Source organism: Nanorana parkeri, unplaced genomic scaffold, assembly GCF_000935625.1.
Source record: "Nanorana parkeri isolate BGI_ZX_2015 unplaced genomic scaffold, ASM93562v1 scaffold3559, whole genome shotgun sequence".
In the NCBI taxonomy this organism is placed as follows: domain Eukaryota; kingdom Metazoa; phylum Chordata; class Amphibia; order Anura; family Dicroglossidae; genus Nanorana; species Nanorana parkeri.
Window position 1 is genome coordinate 9,606 of NW_017309827.1, and position 17,515 is coordinate 27,120.

The 17,515-nt window shown below is 50.7% G+C and overlaps 2 protein-coding genes across 2 annotated transcripts in view; one reads left to right on the top strand and one right to left on the bottom strand.

The window, feature by feature from the left end:
* The window catches only part of CUNH19orf66 (chromosome unknown C19orf66 homolog), a gene marked incomplete at its 5' end in the record, with an annotated part of 12,751 nt that extends 9,346 nt beyond the window's left edge, over positions 1-3,405 (top strand). The window contains 3 exons of the mRNA XM_018575105.1: positions 153-256; positions 1,339-1,487; positions 3,145-3,405. Coding sequence (XP_018430607.1) covers positions 153-256; positions 1,339-1,487; positions 3,145-3,362 — 471 coding nt within the window. The remainder of the gene's footprint in view (positions 1-152; positions 257-1,338; positions 1,488-3,144) is intronic.
* A 7,740-nt stretch (positions 3,406-11,145) lies between these two features.
* On the bottom strand, positions 11,146-16,217 carry LOC108803274 (angiopoietin-related protein 2-like). Its single transcript, XM_018575106.1, has 5 exons — positions 15,636-16,217; positions 14,092-14,272; positions 13,222-13,415; positions 12,648-12,918; positions 11,146-11,373 (listed from the first exon to the last, which is right to left on the bottom strand). Exons 1-5 carry the CDS (start codon positions 16,215-16,217, stop codon positions 11,186-11,188), a joined length of 1,416 nt encoding a protein of 471 aa, XP_018430608.1. The 3' UTR covers positions 11,146-11,185.
* Positions 16,218-17,515: the final 1,298 nt, after the last annotated feature.

Sequence of the window (17,515 nt, forward strand, 5' to 3'; positions counted from 1 at the left end):
GGTGGATAGCGTTTGGTCCGCATGGAACCTTTGTCTTGGACCCGAGAGTCGGATAGAAGCCGCCACTGGGACTGAGAGCACCTGACCCCTCGTTCAGAGATGTTGGGATGTCGCCGGCGTTCTATCACCGCGCTCTTCTCTCCTCCGTCCAGGTGTCCAGATGTCACGGCTGCCGGAAGAGATATGACCCGGTGCCCCGGGATAAGATGTGGGGGTTCGCCGAGTTCCACTGCCGGGCCTGCAACCGCATGTTCAAGTATGTTCCTCACCCTCATCGTTGTGTCCACTTCCTGTATCTTACTTCTCAGAGACTGCAGACCTAGTACAGGAGGAGGTCAGAGACTGGTTTCGGTTCTGTGTGGTTGGCGCACTCGGTGGTTTTGGTTCTGTGTGGTTGGCACACTCGGTGGTTTCGGTTCTGTGTGGTTGGCGCACTCGGTGGTTTCGGTTCTGTGGGGTTGGCGCACTCGGTGGTTTTGGTTCTGTGTGGTTGGCACACTCGGTGGTTTCGGTTCTGTGTGGTTGGCACACTCGGTGGTTTTGGTTCTGTGTGGTTGGCACACTCGGTGGTTTCGGTTCTGTGTGGTTGGCACACTCGGTGGTTTCGGTTCTGTGTGGTTGGCGCACTCGGTGGTTTCGGTTCTGTGTGGTTGGCACACTCGGTGGTTTCGGTTCTGTGTGGTTGGCACACTCGGTGGTTTCGGTTCTGTGTGGTTGGCACACTCGGTGGTTTCGGATCTGTGTGGTTGGCACACTCGGTGGTTTCGGATCTGTGTGGTTGGCACACTCGGTGGTTTCGGATCTGTGTGGTTGGCACACTCGGTGGTTTCGGATCTGTGTGGTTGGCACACTCGGTGGTTTCGGATCTGTGTGGTTGGCACACTCGGTGGTTTCGGATCTGTGTGGTTGGCACACTCGGTGGTTTCGGATCTGTGTGGTTGGCACACTCGGTGGTTTCGGATCTGTGTGGTTGGCGCACTCGGTGGTTTCGGTTCTGTGTGGTTGGCACACTCGGTGGTTTCGGATCTGTGTGGTTGGCACACTCGGTGGTTTCGGATCTGTGTGGTTGGCACACTCGGTGGTTTCGGATCTGTGTGGTTGGCACACTCGGTGGTTTCGGATCTGTGTGGTTGGCACACTCGGTGGTTTCGGATCTGTGTGGTTGGCACACTCGGTGGTTTCGGATCTGTGTGGTTGGCGCACTCGGTGGTTTCGGTTCTGTGTGGTTGGCGCACTCGGTGGTTTCGGTTCTGTGTGGTTGGCGCACTCGGTGGTTTCGGGTCTGTTGTGGATTTGCCTTTCCGTACTCTCCTCCCAAGTCTCGTCTTGCTCTTGCAGGGGATTCTCTCAGATGGGCTGCGCCTGCCCGTGTTACCTGTGTGGAACGCCCGTCCTGCCCACTCACATACTTCCTCCACGCCGGAACAAGGGCCCACGGACCCGCAACCCTCACAGCTGCTTTGCCGAAGACTGCTACAACCGCAGAGGTAATTGGGGAGGTTTGCCTTATGAGCTATACAGTCATACCAGTATTGGCTACCCTGATTCATTCCTCCCCCGCTCCCCCAGCAGCCCAGTCCACCAATGGGGCCCAGTCATACCAGTATGGGGTACCCTGAGTCATTCCTCCCCCAGCTGCCCAGTCCACCAATGGCACCCAGTCATACCAGTATGGGGTACCCTAAGTCATTCCTCCCCCGCTCCCCACAGCGATCACCCAGCAGCCCAGTCCACCAATGGGGCCCAGTCATACCAGTACGGGGTACCCTGAGTCATTCCTCCCCGCTCCCCCAGCAGCCCAGTCCACCAATGGGGCCCAGTCATACCAGTACGGGGTACCCTAAGTCATTCCTCCCCTGCTCCCCACAGCCATCCCCCAGCAGCCCAGTCCACCTATGGGGCCCAGTCATACCAGTACGGGGTACCCTAAGTCATTCCTCCCCTGCTCCCCACAGCCATCCCCCAGCAGCCCAGTCCACCTATGGGGCCCAGTCATACCAGTACGGGGTACCCTAAGTCATTCCTCCCCTGCTCCCCACAGCCATCCCCCAGCAGCCCAGTCCACCTATGGGGCCCAGTCATACCAGTACGGGGTACCCTAAGTCATTCCTCCCCTGCTCCCCACAGCCATCCCCCAGCAGCCCAGTCCACCTATGGGGCCCAGTCATACCAGTACGGGGTACCCTAAGTCATTCCTCCCCTGCTCCCCACAGCCATCCCCCAGCAGCCCAGTCCACCTATGGGGCCCAGTCATACCAGTACGGGGTACCCTAAGTCATTCCTCCCCTGCTCCCCACAGCCATCCCCCAGCAGCCCAGTCCACCTATGGGGCCCAGTCATACCAGTACGGGGTACCCTAAGTCATTCCTCCCCTGCTCCCCACAGCCATCCCCCAGCAGCCCAGTCCACCTATGGGGCCCAGTCATACCAGTACGGGGTACCCTAAGTCATTCCTCCCCTGCTCCCCACAGCCATCCCCCAGCAGCCCAGTCCACCTATGGGGCCCAGTCATACCAGTACGGGGTACCCTAAGTCATTCCTCCCCTGCTCCCCACAGCCATCCCCCAGCAGCCCAGTCCACCTATGGGGCCCAGTCATACCAGTACGGGGTACCCTAAGTCATTCCTCCCCTGCTCCCCACAGCCATCCCCCAGCAGCCCAGTCCACCTATGGGGCCCAGTCATACCAGTACGGGGTACCCTAAGTCATTCCTCCCCTGCTCCCCACAGCCATCCCCCAGCAGCCCAGTCCACCTATGGGGCCCAGTCATACCAGTACGGGGTACCCTAAGTCATTCCTCCCCTGCTCCCCACAGCCATCCCCCAGCAGCCCAGTCCAACAATGGGGCCCAGTCATACCAGTATGGGGTACCCTGAGTCATTCCTCCCCCGCTCCCCCAGCAGCCCAGTCCACCAATGGGGCCCAGTCATACCAGTATGGGGTACCTTGAGTCATTCCTCCCCCAGCAGCCCAGTCCACCAATGGAGCCCAGTCATACCAGTATGGGGTACCCTGAGTCATTCCTCCCCCGCTCCCCACAGCCATATTGGCTCCTTACCTTCACAGGCAATGCTTCGTGTTTAGTAGGTTGTTGAACATGAAGGTTGATATGAGATATCGTCCTTCTCTCTCTTTCCCCCGCAGAGCCTCACATTCCGGGCATGCAGTGCGTCCACCCTCGAAGCAGAGCCAAAAACCACCAACCCAAAGTGCTGTACGGCAGCGCCCAACATGTGAGCACGGGGTCCACCGTGGCCACTTGCTTGAGCCAGGGCAGCCTGATCGAATGCGACCTGGATGACCTCATCATGGATGATCTCAAGGAGACGGATGAAGAGGAGAGCGATGACAACGACAGTTAAAGACCAACAGTGGGTAACCCCGGAGTCCGCATGGAGTGTCCACGAGGTCATTTGTTAATGTTTGGCCATTTAGCCGTGTTTAGGTGACATTTGTTGACCATCAGAAAGGGTTGTTGCATTGAAAGCTGTTATCTTGACTTCGCATAGATTTGCGGGCCAGACCGTCCACCACTTGGTTAAAGTCCCTGGAATTTGATGGGGACAACAATCCCCCAAGAACCATTCTCCCTCAGGTGTAAACGCTGGATACTTTACATAGTTTATGGAGAACCCAACAAGAGTCCAGCAAGGCTATGGCTTGGCATAGGGGTTTGCCACAGCCGGAGGGAGTGGAGGAAGCCAGAATAGAAGCAGGTTGTCACCACCATGCCACAGAGTGATTGAACCCTATCATGGTCCTTCTAAAACTTTAGGTTGAATTGGCCCTTACTCCATGAGTTTTGAGTTGAGCTTGTTGAGGGACAAAAACCAAGTTAAAGATCTGCAGAAGTTGAGCCCTAAACATTTCCAAGATAAATTAAGAAGGTGCTTTCATTTTGGTGGGGAGAACAATTTCCCAAAGTCCTCTCCTCCTCAGATCTAAATGCTGGAGGCTTTAAATATTTCATGGAGAATTCAACAAGAGGCCAGCAAGACTATGGATTGGTCTTAATCCAAGTGTGTTGTCTCAGCCAGAGGGAGTGGAGGAGGCCATAATGAGAGAAGTATGTCACCACCAAACCAGAAGGGGATTGACCCTATCATGGTCCTTCAACTTGTCATAAATTTACATAGTTTATGGTCTTAATGTTATTGTTAATTTTACATTTTATTGGTCTTAATCCAAGGGGTTCTCAGCCAGAGGGAGTGGAGGAGGCCATAACGAGAGTAGGATGTCACCACCAAACCAGAAGCGGATTGAACCTGGCCCTCGTACCTAACATGGTCCTTCTAAAACTTTAGGCTGACCTGGCCCTTGCACCTTGAGTTTTATATTGTCTGTTGGGCAGAAAGCCATAGTTATAGATCAGCAGAAGTTGAGTCTTAAACATTTCCAAGATAAATGAAGAAGATGCTTTTATTCTGATGGGGAGAACAATTCCCCAAAGTCCTCTCCGCCTCAGATCTAAATGCTGGATACTTTTCATATTTTATGGAGAAACTAACAGGAGGCCACCAAGACTATGGCTTGGCATTAAGCATTGGGGTTTGCCACAGCCGGAGGGAGTGGAGGAAGCCAGAATAGGAGCCCGTTGTCACTACCATGCCACAAAGTGATTGAACCCTATCATGGTCCTTCTAAAACTTTAGGTTGAATTGGCCCTTACACCTTAAGTTTTGAGTTGAGCTTGTTGGGGGACAAAACACCGTTATAGATCAGCAGAAGTTGAGCCTCAAACATTTCCGAGATAAACGAGGAAGGTGCTTTTATTTTGGTCCTCTCCCCCTCAGATCTAAATGCCGGATACTTTACATATTGCATGGAGAATTCAACAAGAGGCCAGAAAGACTATGGATTGGTCTTAATCCAAGGGGGTTGTCTCAGCCAGAGGGAGTGGAGGAGGCCATAATGAGAGAAGTATGTCACCACCAAACCAGAAGGGGATTGACCCTATCATGGTCCTTCAACTTGTCATGACTTGGCATTAATACAAAGGGTTCTCAACTCAGAGGAAGTGTAGGAGACCATAACAAGAGTAGGATGTCACCACCAAACCAGAACCTGGCCCTCAAACCTATCATGGCTTTTCTAAAACTTTAGACTATACTGACCCTTGAACCTATCATGGTCTATATGCTGGATACTTTTTATAATACATAGAGAATGCAACAGGAGGCCAGCAAGACTTTGATTTAGCAATAATCCAGGAGGGGGGTTGTTTTAAGAGGGAGTAGAGGAGGCCATAATGAGAGCAGGATGTCACCACCAAATCACGTCATTGAACCTATCAAGGTCCTTCTAAAACTGAACCTTCCCTTGAACCTATCATGATCCTTCAACCTGTCATGACTTGGCATTAATCCACGGGGTTTGTCTCAGCTAGAGGGAGTGGAGGAGGCCATAATGAGAGCAGGATGTCACCACCAAACCAGAAGGGGATTGAACCTGGCCCTCAAACCTATCATGGCCTTTCTAAAACTTTAGGCTATGCTGACCCTTGAACCTATCATGGTCCTTCAAATCTTTAGGCTGAACTGGCCCTTGCACCTTGAGTTTTATATTGTCCGTTGGGCAGAAAGCCATAGTTATAGATCAGCAGAAGTTGAGTCTTAAACATTTCCAAGATAAATTAAGAAGATGCTTTTATTCTGAAGGGGAGAACAATTCCCCAAAGTGCTCCCTCCCTCAGATCCAAATGCTGGATACTTCACATATTGAGAATCCAACAGGAGGCCAGGAAGACTATGGATTGGCATTAATCCAGGAGGGGGGTCGTCTCCGAGGGAGTGGAGGAGTCCATAATGAGAGTAGGATGTCAACACAAAACCAGGTCACTGAACCTTTCCTGGTCTTTCCAAAACCTTAGTATTTGGCCCTTCAACCTCTCGTGGTCCTTCAACCTGTCATGGCTTGGCATTAATCCAAGGGGTGTGTCTCAGTCAGAGGGAGCGGAGGAAGCCAGAATGAGAGCAGGATGTCACCACCAAACCAGAAGGTGATTGAACCTGTCGTGGTCCTTCTAAATCTTCAGTCTCAACTAACCCTTAAACCTATTTGTGGTCCTTCAAAAATTTTAGGCTGACCTGGCCCTTGCACCTTGAGTTTTAAGTTGAGTTAAAGCAGAAGTTGAGTCTTAAACATTTCCAAGAGAAGTGAGTGCCTTATCTTTGTGTCTTCTATCAGTGTGAACATTGTCTTGTATGTTTTTTTTTATTGTTGCTCCTTCCTAAATCGTATCCCCCCATCTGATGCCTTCATCCGATCCCCACATGTGATCCCCACATGTGATCCCCACATGTGATCCCCACATCTGATCCCCACATCTGATCCCCACATCTGATGCCTTCATCCGATCCCCCCATGTGATCCACTGATCCTCCCATCTGATCCCCCCCATCTGATCCCCCCCATCTGATCCCCACATCTGATCCCCACATCTGATCCTCCCATCTGATCCTCCCATCTGATCCCCACATCTGATCCCCCCATCTGATCCCCACATTATATCCCGTCATCTACCATGTGCCGCATTATGCTTTGACCAATACTCTGCCATTTTGTAGGAGTGCCTATGGCCCATGTTTGCACTGAGCAGCCATAGTTTGGTTGCATCGTCTAACATGACACAATGTCGCTTCGGTCGTCACGGTTTTTGCTATCTCTGGAAATCAGATTTTGTTACAGGAAATAAAGTTTTATGTTTTGGAACAAATTTTTTGTGTTTTGTGCTTTTTAAAGAGAAACTTTATCCAGATCTTCCAAATGACAACAAAGACACCTTCAGCAATGTTCAGTGATGACAATCTACAATCAGATATACAATATATTGCCAGAAGTATTGGGACGCTTTTACACGCACATGAACTTTAATGGCATCCCAGTCTTAGTACGTAGGGTTCAGTATTGGGTTGGCTCCGCCCTTTGCCGCTATAACAGCTCCGCCTCTTCTGGGAAGGCATCCACAAGGTTTAGGAGTGTGTCTATGGGAATGTTGGACCATTTGTGAGGTCAGGTACTGATGTTGGAGGAGAAGGCCGGGCTCGCAGTCTCCGCTCTAATTCATCCCAAAGGTGTTCTATGGGGTTGAGGTCAGGACTCTGTGCAGGCCAGTCAAGTTCCTCCACCCCAAACTCCCCCATCCATGTCTTTATGGACCTTGCTTTGTGCACTGGTGCGCAGTCATGTTGGAACAGGAAGGGGCCATCCCCAAACTGTTCCCACAAAGTTGGGAGCATGAAATTGTCCAAAATGTCTTGGTATGCTGATGCCTTAAGAGTTCCCTTCACTGGAACTAAGGGGCCAAGCCCAACCCCTGAAAAACAAACCCACACCATAATCCCCCCTCCACCAAACTTTACACTTGGCACAATGCAGTCAGGCAAGTACCGTTCTCCTGGCAACCGCCAAACCCAGACACGCCCATCGGATTGCCAGACAGAGAAGCGTGATTGGTCACTCCAGAGAACACGCCTCCCCTTCTCTAGAGTCCAGTGGCGGCGTGCGTTACACCGCGGCATCACACGCTTTGCATTGCACTTGGTGATGTGCGGCTTGGATGCAGCTGCTCCGCCCCCATTCCATGGAGCTGCAGAGTCTATTGACTCTGCAGACAGATGGCGACTTCTGCGCACTGTGCGCTTCAGCATGCGCTGACCCCGCTCTGTCATGTGACGTGGCCGACCACTTCCTGGCTGAGTTGCTGTTGTTCCCAGTTGCTTCCACTTTGTTATAATCCCAGTAACAGGTGACCGCGGCGGAATATTTAGTAGCCGGGAAATGTCACGGATGGACTTATTGCACAGGTGACAACCTATCACGGTCCCACGCTTGTAGTCACCGAGCTCCTGAGAGCAACCCGTTCTCTCACCAATGTCTGTAGAAGCGTCTGCATGCTGAGGTGCCTCGTCCTATACACCGGGGGGAGGGGATCGGAACACCTGAATCACATGATTGGGAGGGGGAGGGGCCAACACTTTAGGCAATATAGTGTACTTCTAGATAATTGCCGGCTTTGTGTTCTTTGCACCTTATTTCTCTTCCCCCAGTCTTCTGGCAGCGGCCATGTTTACTAAGGGCAGATTACTAGATCTCCCTTTACTTCCTGGAACTCTGGCACATCATCTCAGTGGAAGGAAAATGCCTTTTCCCTTCCCTGAGATCTCGTGGGATTACAGATGAGATTTCCCAGCAATGCTCTGCTGATGTCACCTTCCCAGGATGCAACGCTCGGGCACGATGACATCACTAATGCGCAAGAGGACCAGGAAGTAGATGAACTCTAGCTGTAACGAGTGTGAGGTGATGTTATATCAGCGTGCAGAGACGCATGCTGGGGGGATTTTTAGGGAAAGGGGGTAAAGGTCGGCCTTAATCTGAACAAGAGAGGACTCTCCTAGAAAGGAAGTGCTGGACATAGCAGACAGGAAGTTGCTGTCATTTGGTGACATCATCGTTTCTCGGAGGTATACAATGTAGCCGTGCCGCATAATTTCATTTTCAAGAAATCCCCCTTTTGAGATGCGGTGACATCATCACTTTTTCAGCTGATCAATGCTGGAGTTTGGTGGGAGGGGCCAGCAGGCTTTTATAAACATCACCGGGCCCCGCCCCAAGCATTATGCGAAAGAGAGCATCCCTTTTAGACGTGCGGCCTCAGGGCGGCGCAGATTTTAGCTGTGCGATCTGCTGATCACTTGCCGTGTCACACTCTGTAATCAAGCAACTGATCAGCAGACCGCGCAGCTAAAGTCTGCGCCTCCCGGTGGCCCTTAGGGATGCCCGGGATATGTTCTTTCATATAATGCTCAGCAAGGGCAGTACAGTGACTGATGCCGGCCCTAAAGATCCCGCCCACACATGATCACTAATCACTGGGGGGAGGGGAGACTGAGGAAATGCTTCCATTCTGCCTGCAGCAGACTGATCACTGGGGGAGGGGTGACTGAGGAAATGCTTCTTCCTGCCTGCAGCTGACTGATCACCGGGGGGAGGGGAGACAGAGGAAATGCTTCCTCCTGCCTGCAGCTGACTGATCACCGGGGGGAGGGGAGACGGAGGAAATGCTTCCTCCTGCCTGCAGCTGACTGATCACTGGGGGGAGGGGAGACGGAGGAAATGCTTCCTCCTGCCTGCAGCAGACTGATGACACAAAGGTGGAGCTTTGTGGAAATATGACACTGTTGCTATATATATGAGGAAAGATCCGGAATTGATTCCCGCAGACCTGGAAAGTCACTGATCGCTTTATTTTGTATAAAACATGAACAGAAATTATAAAAACAAATCTTTTATTTAGAAGAGTCGCGTCTGGTCACAGATTTCCCCTCACTTCCTGTCTGGTGACATCATCAGCCGGACAGGAAGTGAGGGGAAATCTCTCTTCACGCAGCCCCAGAGAGCAGTAAAATGCCGGCAGCTGGAAAATACGTTTTAGGGCAGGGGGTGGGCGGACTCCCGGCCCTCCGGCTGTGGGTGGAGCTACAAATCCCAGGAGGCATTGCAAGACTCTCACAGACACGACTCCCGGAGAGAGATGCATCATGGGATTTGTAGTTTCACCGTAGACGGGGGCTTGGCTACCCCTGTCTTAGGCCTCGTTCACACCAGATGCAGTGCGTTCCGATTCTGGCCGGAACGCACTGCATCGCATAGGGGAACACGAGGTCAATAGACATAAATACATTCATTACAAGACAACAGACTCTAAGAGGACGCGTGTTATGTTCCCGGGGGCCGCAGGGAAGACTTTGACCTTCCGCCATGGAAAGGGTTCTTCACGGTAAGAGAAGTGACATCAAAGCGGGAAACACCTAAAAATAATCTTACCGAAACCATTGTATGGCGGCGCTCACCGGGGAAGAGAGCAGGAAGGTCGGCTTGTTCACCAAGTCAGACAGTTGCCTTCTGTAGACTGATGAGGACCAGGGAAGGATCTTGAGTATTTTCTCCACCGTCCATTGAGGGACACGGGGACTCCGAAAACAGCCGGGTTACACTGCCGCCTGCAGAAGGTTGGGACTAGGGATGAGATCAGCTTCTAACAAGGGACCCAATCAGCTGCGGGCTGTGCATTCCCTGCCCTGAAACTGCATACAAAGAAAGGGGTGGGGTGCTTGTGCTGACATGACTTCCATATATGGCCACCGAACTAGCAAATACAGGCATGTAGCCATATAAGGTCAATGACATCACTGCGTCCCGCCCCTTTTCTTAAGTCGAGCTGCAGGTGGGGAATTCCATACTTCCTGCCATGTTCGAGAGGAGCTCCTGACGGGTTCAGAGGAGATCAGGCTCAGTCTGAAACTGAGCTCATCCTTAGGACACTGCACTGTAACTGAGACCCAGTACAACCCCCCCAACCCTCTACCCAGCATGCCTCAGTCTGAGGAGACTGGACTCCTTTCCTCCAGCTCTGAACTTTTTTAGCTTGTAGACCTTCTAGTCTCCTACTCTGGACATTTCTTGTCCACTGTCCCCTCTCGGGACACGTTCTCCTGCGGTCTGCCCCCAATGTTCCCCTGGTTGGCCGTATCACATTGCCGGTGTACATGTTCCTGGTCAGGTAGTTGCCCGTTCCACCTCTCCTGGTGGTCTTTTAGTTCGGCCCCCTTCTCTTGGTTGGTGGAGTTGTTCCCCATGGCGGTGGTCTCTTCTGTCCTGGTCAGAGCAGCAGGTTGAACCTCTGTGGTCTAGTGTAGTCATTGGCAGACTCCCCTGTCTTGCAGGGAACTTAATCTCTTCTGGCTTTGGTCCTTCTGGTAGTCCTGGGCTCTAGACGGTTCCTGGTCCTTTCTTGGTTCTGTCAGTGGCGTTTGCCCCTCCCCTCAGCTGAACTGCTTTTGGATGTCTTAACTTTTTCTGAATTCCTGTGTCCCCTCAATGGGCCATGAAGAACATGAGTCTTTTGTACCTTTCTCTTGGACTCCATTGGGGGGGACACAGGTCCCACCTCTCTGAATTGTCTATGTATTGCTTTCCTACAAAACTGAGGGGTTATAGGGGGCTATCTTACAATTTTCCTAGTGTCCCCACCTCCTTAGGCGGCAGTATAATACGACTGTATCTGAATTCCTGTGTCCCTCAATGGGCGGAGGAATTCAGAGGCGGGGAGATTTTACGGTAAGTACAAAAATCCTATTTTACTTTATAGAAGACTGAATGTGAATGTAAACAGAAGTGATGTCTACTTGTTGGGCCTTATCAGCATCGAGACCTTCTTCAGAGAGTAGGCACCACCTCGGAACTCAGCCCAGTACACGCCGTCTTGGTAGCGGCTACTATAATGACCTCCACGATACCACATCCCATTCAGGTTAGAGTGAGCACACATGTTATACCACCAGCCTCCTTTCTGGAAATGGGCACAGTTACCTGAGGAGGACAGAAGAAGGGAGATGATACAGAAGGGCTTTTATGCAATATATCAAATTACTCCAATGTGGAATTGTATGGAAAGTTCTATAGTGGGGGTGGGGAACTATGGAGAGGTGGAGGTCTACCTAAACTATGGAGAGGCGGAGGTCTACCTGAACTATGGAGAGGCGGAGGTCTACCTGAACTATGGAGAGGTGGAGGTCTACCTGAACTATGTAGAGGCAGAGGTTTACCTGAGCTATGGAGAGGCAGAGGTCTACCTGAACTATATAGAGGTGGAGGTCTACCTAAACTATGGAGGTCTGCCTGAACTATGGAGCAGAGGTCTGCCTGAACTATGGAGCAGCAGAGGTCTACCTGAACTATGGAGAGGGGGAGGTCTACCTGAACTATGGAGAGGCAGAGGTCTACCTGAGCTATGGAGAGGCAGAGGTCTACCTGAACTATGGAGAGGTGGAGGTCTACCTGAACTATGTAGAGGCAGAGGTCTACCTGAGCAGGCAGAGGTCTACCTGAGCTATGGAGAGGCAGAGGTCTACCTGAACTATATAGAGGTGGAGGTCTACCTAAACTATGGAGGTCTGCCTGAACTATGGAGCAGAGGTCTGCCTGAACTATGGAGCAGCAGAGGTCTACCTGAACTATGGAGAGGGGGAGGTCTACCTGAACTATGGAGAGGCAGAGGTCTACCTGAGCTATGGAGAGGCAGAGGTCTACCTGAACTATGGAGAGGTGGAGGTCTACCTGAACTATGGAGAGGCAGAGGTCTACCAGAACTATGGAGAGGCAGAGGTCTACCTGAACTATGGAGAGGTGGAGGTCTACCAGAACGTGGAATTCCTTAGAGATATAAGCAGCCAACATGGAATTCTTTGAAGATATAAGAAGCTAACGTGGAATTCCTTGGAGATATAAGAAGCCAACATGGAATTCCTTGGATATATAAAATGTAATTCCTTTGAGATATAAGAAGCCAACATGGAATTCCTTGGAGATATAAGAAGCCAACATGGAATTCTTTGGAGGTATAAGAAGCCAACATGGAATTCTTTGGAGGTATAAGAAGCCAACATGGAATTCCTTGGAGGTATAAGAAGCCAACATGGAATTCCTTGGAGGTATAAGAAGGCAACATGGAATTCCTTGGAGATATAAGAAGCCAACATGGAATTCCTTGGAGATATAAGAAGCCAACATCAACCCAGTTTTTGGTGCATTGACCCTCCCTAAATTATGAAACCAAAGTGGATGTAGACGCAAACGTGACTTACCCAGGTAGGCGTCTCTGTCCTTGTCCAGGGTGCTAAACTGCTTGTCATTGTGCCAGGAGAGCGAGTCCCCGGCTGTCCCTTTGTACTGGCCCAGCCTCAGCCTGTAGAAGTCACTCTCTGGTTCCAGCCTGAAGTGGTCATATTCGGCACTGGCTTGTCGTCCCTGCCAGTCCTCCATGAGGATCAGGAGTTTGTAGCCGTCTTGGTTGGCCAACCAGAAAATGTTCTCGAGGCCCAACCAGTATTCACTGTCCAAGTTACCGAATCCGTGCTGGGGGGAAAAAGAGCAAACATAGAAGCATGAGAGCACAATATGAAAGGTTACCTCAGATACCAGGACCAGGCAGACTCTGTGATCTCCCTCAGTATTAGGTGAGAGAGTGCGCCTGATCACAATGCCCCTTAACGCACAGTAACACTGCAGGTGACTACACACTTAGTCATTGGCACTGCGGAACGCGCGTGATTATCTGCAGTCTGAAGGCAACTGCATAGAACTTTTTGAAACACAAGAACATTTTTCACAATTTGTATTTATTTTCTGGATTTTAGGTAAAACGAAAGCTGGGCCCACCTTGTAGTTTTGCCAGGTGGTGAAAAAATTGATTGATCCACCTTGTCGCCTTTGTATGACCGTCCATCCCCCTCCATTCAGAGACTGCTCGCACCAGGCCTGCATGATCTGGTTGCTGTTACGGGGTTTCAGGAGATAGATGCCGCTTGACGTCTGTCCACCCTGCAAGGCGTCGTAACAATCCACCCAAGGTCCTGGCCGAAGACATGAAAATATTCAGAACCAACACCTCTATGACCTAACTTCATCTTCTCACTTGTTTTCTTTGATGGCTCAGGTTCTGGGGAGGCTGGAGGACTTGTCAACCTTTTATAGACTTTATGGTCTTCTCAGAGTTCCCAGATCCTGCCCCACCTAGAATGGACCACATTCCAACCTGTGAGAACTAGCAGCAAGGAGCTCCTAAGTCTAAAGGGGGTAAGAGAAGGAGGCTGGAGGTGAGGGAAGGACAAGCGGAGGCTTGTGAAGTTGCATGCTTGGCCAATATTACCTTTTTTAGATGGGTAGTCCACCTAGAACTGTCTGAGGTTTCACGTGTTGGCATCCTGATAAGAGTTAACGTGTTTCTATAGCAAAGCTTTGTTTTTAGACTGTTGTCTGTGTCACTGTTGGAGAGATTCGCTCTCTCTCCCACCCGAGTGACCATTATGACTGGAAAAGGGGAAACCTTTTTCCGCAATAGTTGGCTAAATGGAGAGATTTCCTTTGGGTTTCCGTTGGATCTCCAGGACAAGATATGAACGGAAATCTCCCCAAAAACTGAAAGGGGCTCTAACCATTCCCTAATCTTTCCCCCCCAAAAAGTTTTGGCTTTAGATATACAGTACAATGGAACTTTTATTTCTGTCTTTGTCATCACATCTGAAGTACCTATAGATTTGGTGGCCTCTGGTTCTGTGACAACAGGCGTGCTGGAGGTTGTCGTAGGGACTGGATCTGATTGTGCCTGAGGACCTTCCTTTGTGACAGCTACGGGATCCCTCTCCTCTCCATACACTTCATGGTTTTGTTTCTTCTTTTCATCAGTAGGGTTACCATCAGATGGTGGAGCCTGCAAACACATATATCACATGGTTATCTATGGCCGAGACTCAGCGTGCTGCAACAAAACCCTGAGGGCCCATTCACACCACCTCCAGATCATCTCCAGACCAGATTGTTTCTGGACCTAAAATGCATCCCGCTGTTTCCCTATGCTCTTCTTGGCCTCAGTTCCTACCATCGCAGTCAGTTCCAGACCAGACCTATACTGCATGTTATATTTTGTCTGGTGTGGAACGCGCACAAATGCGTCAAAAACGCAACAGAACAGAACGCAATGGGGGGAAAAAAATATTTTTGGCTGGTTTGCATCAGCCAGACAGGTAAGAAGGCTTGACCGACCACCTGAGACCCTGCAGAGCCCACCATAGAGAGTCTATGGTGGGCTCTGCAGGGTCACCCTCAGGTGGGCTGTTTGGGTTATCAGGTGGACTTATCTAGAAATCACAGGGCCCCCCATACAAGATTTTGCTCTGGGGCCCTGTGATTTCTAGTTACGCCCCTGTGTAGATGCTTTGCTAAATGGACAGAACAAAAAGGTCCATCTATATTAGGGAAAGGAGTGAAGTTCCCTTGCTTGCTGGATTGGACCCCAATAGCAGGAAACAATACCAGAAGGAGAGTCCAGGCTGAGGTAGAAGATAGCATGATCCAAAATGCTTTGTCAGAGTACAGACCGGGTGGAGGTAGGCAGCGAGTATCATAAACGGGGAGACAAGCCAGGGGTCGATAACCAGGAGATCCAAATAGCAGGGCAGGAAGGCAGGAAACAGGAAATGAGGCTTCGTAGCTGCTTTGGGTACGGCAGAATAACTCAGCAACAAGTCTTGGCTCTGGCTGGGATTTAAACCCAGCAGGAACCATAAACGCCCCCGTTGTCTGGGCAACGAGGAAGCTACAGGTCCCTGGGAACCAATGGGATGGCTACGGGTGGAAAGTGTGCTCGCAAGGCCCTCCCTGGCAATGATCAGCACCTGAGGTGACTAATAGGCCACGGCAACGTCACATGTGCGCGCACGTCACACACGCAAGACACGTGCGCACCTGCAACCAGCCGCCGCCAGGCACCAAATCACCCCAAGAAGGACCCTACAATCTCTGCCGTGCCTGCCGGACCCCAATTAAGAGGGCGCCCCTGGTCCCAGGACAATCTACAGAACATTTGTAAAGTTATATGGTTGGCCTTGATGGACTTATGTCTTTATTCAACCTCAAATACTATGTAACTATGTAATGTAGACGCAAGGATTATCTAATTGTCACCAGGGGAAGGGAAGGTATTGCCTCTGTAAAAGCAGATTGGACCGCGCTTTGTTAGGGGTTTTGACTTACTTTGGATAAATTAAGGTTCTGAACCATGTACTGAGCCGTACCTGATCAGCGGGACGCCGAGAGCTGGTTTGGAGACACTGCTCTTCTAAACGCGCTATGGTGACACTCTGGTTGTTAACCAAAGACGCCAGAACATTATATTTATCCTGGAGGTCTTTGTACTTGGAGGCCAACTTCACAACTTCAGCCGTGGCATTGATGCCTCTGCTCTCCTCCGGGACAAATTCAGTCGTCTCGTTGCTCCTCTGGTGGATTTCATGGAGGAACTGTGTACGGAGGAGGCTGAGACGGGATCCTATGTTCCTGTTCTCTCTCCTTAGATGGTCCATCTCGGTGGCCGCCTCGTGGTCGACATCCACCATTTTCTTAAGCATTTCTATGTCCGTCTGCTGACGGCTCAGCTCCTGCTTGAGCTCCTCCACCTCGCTTCTGTTCACACCAAAAGCTTCGGGGAACTTTGCCGTGCTGATGCAGACGGCCCCGGTAATCTTTTGCTGCGCCACCACGAACGTGTACGTGCATTTGGGTCGACTTGCACCGTTGTTCTCCGAGTAATCGAAGGCCAGCTGAAGGTGGCAGAGGTCTGGCAGGAACGCTAAGCAGAGGATGGCGTAGAGGTTCATCTTCGTAAATGGTGTTGTGCGTCTCCTGTAATGAGAAAAGAGGACAAGTCAGATACCACCAGGAATGAGGCCACCTCCAGAATATGACCACAACCCACCATCTATAACAATCATCATCAACCATCTTCTCCATTGACAAGCTGCCATATAAATGGATAAAATACAACAAAACCCCAACTGTGTTGGGTGACTAAAGCAATTTTTTTACATCTCAGTGCTTCTGATCTCCTTCAGGTTCCTATAGCCACTTCCTGTCTACATGCACTCGCTCCACCATTAGCTGCTCATCACTCCTATGGGTCAGTTTCCTAATAGTGACTATGGTGGACCATGCCCAGGAAATGTGTATCAGCATGGCCACTGGTAGCCCCTGTCCCCCCCACCTTGAGGTGACCTTCTTCCGCAGCTTTCACTTTCTTTCTTCTGCATAACACACACATGCAATGCTAGGGCGACCCAAACAGGGACAAGGTCCATAAGCACCCAAGGTGAAAAAGCCAAAGCGCACTTTCCCCTTCCTTCCTGCATGACCTGTCAACTAATTCAGCCATATACATTGCAGTTCCTTCCCTTATTGTGCCCCCTCCTGCTGAAGCGGGCCACCTGCCCAGGGTGGCCTCCTCTTCCGCCAACCCCCGGCCCTGGACCCAAGTGTGACTTTCCTTGAACCAAAAACAGCACGAGGGACTCCTGAGGGCCGGATGGTTTCCGGAATGTCGGACCCTCGTATGGATTCAGAGTTCTGCTATAGATAAAAAATATTCTGCGAATGTTCCCGGAGATCCAACGGAAACGTCTTCATCTGAAAATAGACAAATCTTAAATATATGTGTTTTTATCTCCGCGCAGCAACCGCACAGCGAGTCCGCCGACTACTACCGCCTATGATGGGAAAGGAAGTTATGTGTTGTACAGGAAGGGGGGAGGGGCTCAGTACCTATATTCTAAGTTACAGCCTTATAAATAAATTAGCATGTCGAGTTCAATATAAATAAATTAACCTCATACTCCCTATACCCCCTATACTGCCTATACCCCATAGACCCTCTATACTCCCTATAACCCTATACTCCCTATACCCCCCTATAACACTACACTCCCTATACCCCCTATAACCCTATACTCCCTATACCCCCTATAACCCTACACTCCCTATACCCTCTATAACCTTATACTCCCTATACCCCCTATAACCCTATACTCCCTATACCCCCCCTATACCCTCTATACTCCCTATACTCCCTATACCCCCTAAATCCTCTATACCCCCTATACTTCCTATACTCCCTATACTCTCT